Source organism: Micropterus dolomieu, linkage group LG01 (assembly GCF_021292245.1).
Source record: "Micropterus dolomieu isolate WLL.071019.BEF.003 ecotype Adirondacks linkage group LG01, ASM2129224v1, whole genome shotgun sequence".
Taxonomy (NCBI): Eukaryota; Metazoa; Chordata; class Actinopteri; order Centrarchiformes; family Centrarchidae; genus Micropterus; species Micropterus dolomieu.
In genome coordinates this window covers 45,378,329-45,385,030 of record NC_060150.1, presented here as the reverse complement: position 1 = coordinate 45,385,030, position 6,702 = coordinate 45,378,329, and the positions used below count along the sequence as shown (strand labels likewise).

At 39.5% G+C, this 6,702-nt stretch overlaps 1 protein-coding gene across 2 annotated transcripts in view; it reads left to right on the top strand.

The window, feature by feature from the left end:
* The first annotated feature begins 617 nt into the window (after positions 1-617).
* cip2a (cellular inhibitor of PP2A) overlaps positions 618-6,702 on the top strand; it is a 20,915-nt gene continuing 14,830 nt past the window's right edge. Inside the window, exons 1-8 of one of the 2 annotated variants that reach the window (XM_046043683.1) lie at positions 618-696; positions 953-1,055; positions 3,161-3,308; positions 3,917-4,029; positions 4,188-4,282; positions 4,377-4,473; positions 4,848-4,970; positions 5,518-5,663. In XM_046043683.1, the coding sequence (XP_045899639.1) occupies positions 954-1,055; positions 3,161-3,308; positions 3,917-4,029; positions 4,188-4,282; positions 4,377-4,473; positions 4,848-4,970; positions 5,518-5,663 (824 nt within the window). In that variant the 5' untranslated portion in view covers positions 618-696; position 953. Of the gene's footprint in view, positions 697-939; positions 1,056-3,160; positions 3,309-3,916; positions 4,030-4,187; positions 4,283-4,376; positions 4,474-4,847; positions 4,971-5,517; positions 5,664-6,702 lie in introns of both variants that reach the window. The other variant, XM_046043678.1, reaches the window with a different exon arrangement.

Genomic DNA, 6,702 nt, shown 5'->3' with positions numbered 1-6,702 from the left:
ATAAGATGGACAACATTAAAAAAAAACATTTCAGTACAGTACAACACCGCCACTAACCACAAAGATGAATCAACACAAACTTTTTAAAGACAGGGCTCTTGTATTTGATTGCATTAGACAGGTGAACCAAAATCAATCTCTACAAATCAACAAGGGACAAACACATTTTAAATTAACAACAAATAAAGAGAAAAACAGCATTTCACCAACAAGACATGCCACAATCATCAGCCTTTAAATCTTAAATGGTTTCTGGTTTACTCATGTCAACTGAAAACATAAAGTAATTATTATTATAAATTAAAGTAATAATAATGTAGGCTATTTAAATTTTTTTTTTTTAGATAAGAACTACAACGGATGTTTCTCGCCTCGTCCTGTTACGTGATTTCTCTGGTCCAAGACACTTAAAAAGGGGGGGGGGGGTGCAATTTCATATCGCTTATTTTATAAAACACACATACAAACCTTTGCATATTATTTAATTTAAAACTGGAAAAAATGTAGATACACCTTCCTGTTCGTTTATATTGTACATAAATGAACATAAACTGTATCGGTGTTGTTTTAAACTGTCGTCGTCCCCCCCCCTTTCTTCCTCCTACATGGTCCGTCCCTCTCCAGTTCGAAGCTCGAAGCGGGAGGAAGTAGCTGCTGTGTTGTTGATGTTTGTGAAAGAAGAGAAAACACCAACAGGTAGTCTGCAACAAACAAGCACGAATATATATAATGTAGTCGTTTATAATAAGTGAGCGGCTGTCAAGACTTTTAAGCCACGTTTGAAGTAGTTTGTTTAGTTTGCTGTTGTCATGAAACTAAGATGGGCTTGTTAGCTAGTTAAGTGTGGTAGGAAATTCAAGATGGAGGTTGTGAAACGTTAGTCCATTTGTTTTGAAAGGATAGTTATGTGTTGTCTTTATGTTATAACCTTAAAGATAGCGCTGTTCCACAGGATGGACATGACTACGTGTTTGAAGTCTCTGTTGTTGGCGATCCAGCAGTACAGAGACGGCAGGACAGCGTACAACGCAGCGCAGCTACAGAAACAGGTGGAGGTGAGCTGTCTGATTTAATGCCCCAGCCTGCAGTACCAAGGGCACAGGTGTGGTTTCAGAGTTTATAGGGACACAAGCACGGGGGGTGGAATCACATAAGCAGGCTGGTAACTGCTGTGGTTCAACAATTTAGTTCAATAGTCTTGCAAATAAGTGCCATAAAGTGTGTTGAGAAGGAGAAGGGACCCAAACTTGATCAACATGTACACCCTCTGACAGCATTTGTAATGAAATAAGACAATCCAAATAAATGCTATAATATACATATTACTTGTACAAGTTAAGGTTTATTTGTCAGTTTACGTCAGGTTGTAGAGTGAAATTTCTGCTACGTAGCAGACAATATAAAGTAATACAAAAGCAATCATAAGAATGGTAAAAAGGATGAATTTGAGTTTAAAAGTCCGATAGCTGCTCTGCAGTCTGGTGGTACGGCAGCAGAAACTTCTATATCTCTTCCCAGAATGCAGCAGGATGAACTGGCTGTCCTTTAGTATCCTTTGGGCTCTGTGTAGGCACCTCAAAGATATCACTGATGCTCGGGAGATGGGTACCAATGATCTTCTGAGCAGTTTTAATCACCCGCTGCAGAGCCCTCCTGTCCTTTACTGTCCTGGTTGGCTACACTTGTTGCAAATAAAGGCAGGTCTCCATCTGTAGAAGTTCTTTGGATGCATAAAACCTCTTAAAGCCCACCTGGTTACCCTCTTGAGCTACTTCTAAGCTGCTTTGATGGTGAATACTAATATAAATGTTACTTGTCAAGATGGACACGCTACACATCATTAGATCAGTTAGATTCTCCACAATTCAATTGTTCAGTTCTTTTTACAGAAACATGTCATGTATATTTGTTGTCTATTGTGGAAAACACTTAAGTCAACAAGTGTTGTTTTTAAATGTGCTATATAAATAAACTTGAACTTGAAACAATGTGAGCACCAAAGTATTAATTCAGATTTACTGCCATGGTGGTCCTTGGCACCTATTTCCAGAAAAAACATCTAAAATAACCAATACCCAAAATAAATAATCAGTGATATCTCCTCAACTATTAGGCCTAGATGCATAATTCTGTTCTCCTTTGAAAGGTCAGAAGGAAGGAGAAATATAAATCCATTGTACATTAACATATTTATTTTACCATTACAGACTGCATGGAGATGCAATACAGAAAAAATTACATTTTCATCCTCACCTGGTAAAAAAAAAGAAAGCTATATTTTAATGCAATAAACCATCAAAACCAACATAAGGTAGATTATAATGCACCTGACTATCTTCAAATACACCTGGAATACAACTGTAACTGTAAATTTCATGAAAAGAAACTCATGTACAACGGTTATTACACAATCTTTAAAAAATATACCAGGCGAATTTCCATGTTTTGGCTGTATTTACTGTTTATATGTTCACTTTTATTGGGAGTTATCTTCAAAACATTATTTCTCTCCATACAACCACGTTCCAAATAACATAAAGTTTCCAAAACATTAAAATATTGATAAAAACAGTCAATATAAATGACCAAAAGCACTCCCATTCTTTACAGGCCACAGCTTGAGAACAGAACATCCTACAGGGCTGTGAGCTCTTTCTCTTCGTATTGAAGAGACAAATCGATTGATATCTTGCGTGTCTGTGAGTTCAGTGATTTAAACAAATTAAAGCCCGAGCTATTAATTAGGCTATAAAGGCTACTGCATGAGCCTCTGATTATTTCTCCTTAATTGACTCTGACTTGGTAAATCTTTCCCATTTATACAAAAATCGCATGGAATACACATGCTCGGTAGATAACTACATGAAATAGACATTTGCATAATAACTAGGCTGAGCATCAGCTGAGGTGATGTTGCCCCACAGTGTGCGCTGACTGTTTGTCTCTAAGCACAGGACAGTGTGATTAGGATCAATCCAAAATAATAAATCTGTTTAAGCTTTGTGTTTACAAGTCAGTGGATTGGTAGGGGTACTGTAGCTTTACTGAAAGTTGGCAGGAGTGTTGCATGCATACCCTCCCTGCGTATACGTTACACCTATGCAGCCTGCAGGGCTCAGGAGCGTTTCTACATGTTGTGCTTGTATGTGTGTGTTTGCAGGAGGTTTCAGGCCTTAAATGTGAGAAGCTGCTCTCCTCAGGCCACGTGCTTCCCCACGAATGTGTGAGTGGGCTGGTGGAGCTGGCTGGAAACCCAAACACCAGCCCGACCCTGACGAGCTCCATCATCTCCCTGCTGGTTCAACTAGGTAGACTGAACAAATGTACATACATGTGTCAACTTTCACACCACACATGCACCATTACCTAAATGCTTGAGCTGTTTTGTGTTGGCCTCACATAGGGGGCGTTAGGCGTTAGGTGATAGGTTTCAGATGCACACAAATAGGGATCTCACACAGCCATAAAGATAACCCTTTCTCTGCTGCTAGGTCCAAGACCAAGCATTACTAAAATTCATAAAAAAGAAATGTATCTCCACTTTAGTTTGAGGGTATTTGTGTGATGCTTATAGTATCAGCAGTTCCGCTCGTACCTGAAGAACAGTAGATGAGAATACAAATAGATTAAATACAATTTATAGTGTCACTGAGTCATAAAAAAGTAGAGTCCACCTTGATACTTACACATTACCTTAAAGTATGTTGGCAAACATTCCTTATTCTCCTTTTATAGTGACCCTTTAGAGAGATCACTGCTATGCTTTAATCACACAGTGATGGTAGAAAGCAACACTGTTAGGATTTCCTCCCGGTGAGTGTGTGAATCCTGAGGTAGAAAACCGAATTGGTAGCTCTCTGTCTGAAAAAGAACATATTTTTTCTTTTTCCCCACCTGCATGCTCTCTCTCCTTCAGCCTGTGATGACAACAGTCGGGAGATTCTTAACAGCAGCTACAACCTCACCAGCACTCTGGCTTCTGTCATCCACTGCCACAGCGCCACCCCAGGAGAGCCCCTGGTATTGCAGGTAAGTCAGTAGATTACAGTCAATGCTCCTTAAAGGACAGAGTAAATTTATTCTTTTTCCTAAAATGAAAATAACTCATCAAGATACAGTCGGTCATGGTTGTGGTACAAGGAGAAACCCTCACCTATGCATCATGTTGTCTCGTATGTTTCATTCAGTGCCTGCAGGTGCTGCAGAAACTGACTTACAACACACGCATCTTCCAGTCTGCAAACTACATCCACGAGCTCATCGCTTTCCTCATGACAAATATGTAAGAATCACGTCTCACATCTCCCAGTACGACATAATGAAGCTGTATTTTTTGACATTCAGTTAACCATATTACCTCGGGTCTTGTGCCACAGCCAGTCTCACAATGACGACATCATCATGCCGTGCCTCGGCCTCATGGCCAACCTGTGTCGTGACAACCACTCGGTGCAGAGTCACATCAAGTCTCTGGTGAGTCTGCTGAATACAGCAAGTTACGAAGGATGTCTGTCTGTGTGTGCAAGACAAGACAAAGCAGAAAAAACAAACAATTATTAGTAATAAGTGGGTGTTTGTGATTTTTACTTGTATTTGCACGTCCTTACTGTAACAAGAAAGGACGTTCAGCAAGCATGGTGGTCTTCAGAGATCCTCACAGTATCTTACTTGTTGTTCAGCATAATATTTCCAAAGTTTATATATGCTTTCTGCCAAATGACAGGAAAATCTGTGTTTAAAGGACACCAAATTCCAGATCAACATTTTTAAGATGGCAGACAAACACAACATCCACACGGCAGAAACATTATCTAGTCTTGTGTATGTATGTGTGTGTGTTCCTGTAGGACAATGTGAAGCCGTTCTACCGTACTCTGATCAACTTCCTGGCTCACAACAGTCTGACTGTGGTGGTCTTCACGTTGTCCATACTGGCCAGCCTCACTCTGAATGAGAAGGTTGGAGAGAAGGTAGGTGGGAAACGCTCGCTGCCGGGATCTGCTCGCGTTTAAAGTCAGGCCATGGCTGAAAACAATGTTTGTTTGTTTTTAAAGTTGCACACCTGTGAATACTCTGCACCCTTTCTCTACCAAATGAAGAAAGATCTTAACCCTTACTTTTAAAATGAAACAGTCAGGTACAGCAGTGTCATATTTCTACAGCTATTGCAACATATTTTTGGTCAGTTAACAGTGTAGCCCTATCAGACATGTATGTTGGGACCTACATTATCCGTGCGGTCAGGCTAGCAGCACTTTACAAGCCTTTAGAAAAACTGATGACATAATGGATGGAAAATGTAGCTTGTTTATAAATAATTATAATATTTAATACCTTTATTTTTGGTTGTGCATAAATTTTGACTTAACAGCTCATACAACTGTTCCTTATTTCAGTTTGTTCCTCTTTTGACTTCAGCTTTATTTAATGCTGTCAAAATAAACAAGAAAACTCAGTCACATGTTCGTTAATGCCAGTCAGACTTATCCCCTCTGTTTCTATTTTTTTTTTTCTCAGCTCTTTGACGCAAAGAATATCCACCAGACTTTCCAGCTAGTGTTCAACATCATCGTGAACGGCGACGGTACTCTGACAAGAAAGTACTCTGTTGACCTTTTGGTTGACTTGTTGAAAAACCCAAAGATAGCCGATAACCTCACAAGGTACATCACACACACGAACAGCCACATCTCACGCTGAGTTTAACCTCAGAGTTTGATTCAAGGCTTTGTTCACCAGACAGTGAATTCAAGTTGAAAACTATTTTTCCATTTTTAAGGTATCAGCACTTCTCAGCATGTGTGTCTCAAGTTTTAGGACTGCTGCAATCAAAAGACCCGGACTCTGCCGCAAAGGTGAGATGAGAGAATCCTGGAAACATCTATACATTAGGGCCGGGGCGATTTGTTGATGTAATCGATTACTTAAGTACGTCGACTCGCCCAAGACCGCACTTTCGGCGGGAATATTTTAGACAGACACTCAACAACGTGCTGCTCTGTGAACTGGAAATAGCTTCACAGCCGCACAACTGCTGTCCACGAATACGTGAAGCAGCATGAACACGTGAAGCAAAAGTAACAGTGCAGACAACAATAACAGTACAGTCTGTGAATCGTTTCAGTTGTTTTCTTTGCCCCACACTGATGCAGAAATACATTTGATTATCATACTGCATTACTCAATATTGAAATAAATCCATGTCAGAAACATTTAAAGTTTTAAGTAAAGTAGCCTAATTAATATCTGTTTATTGTTATTATCACAACACATCAGTGACGTGGAAATTTGCTGGGATATGCTGCTGTCATTATTCTAATGTGCATCATCAGTATGATTGAATAAAATTATTTATTAGACAGGGTTTTGATCTTTATTTTGGATAAATTGGTATGTTAATCAAGCAATAGGCAACTTTTTTTTTTTCTTCTTGAGAATACATAAAATTAGTCAATTAAAAAAATGACAGTTATGTACTAGGGCTGCACAATGAATCTAATCGCAATTGCAAATCGTCTTCTCTGTGTGCGCTGCAGTCTGCTCATTATCTCCATCCGCCTCTCACATTTGCCGCTGTAAGTAGATAAGCCTACGTGCAATGTGAGAAATAATTTATGAGCAGTCTGCCAGTAACTTTTAAGACAACAACCTACAGTAAACCCCCTGCCTGCTCCCCCGCTAATCGTTCAAAACATATTCGGA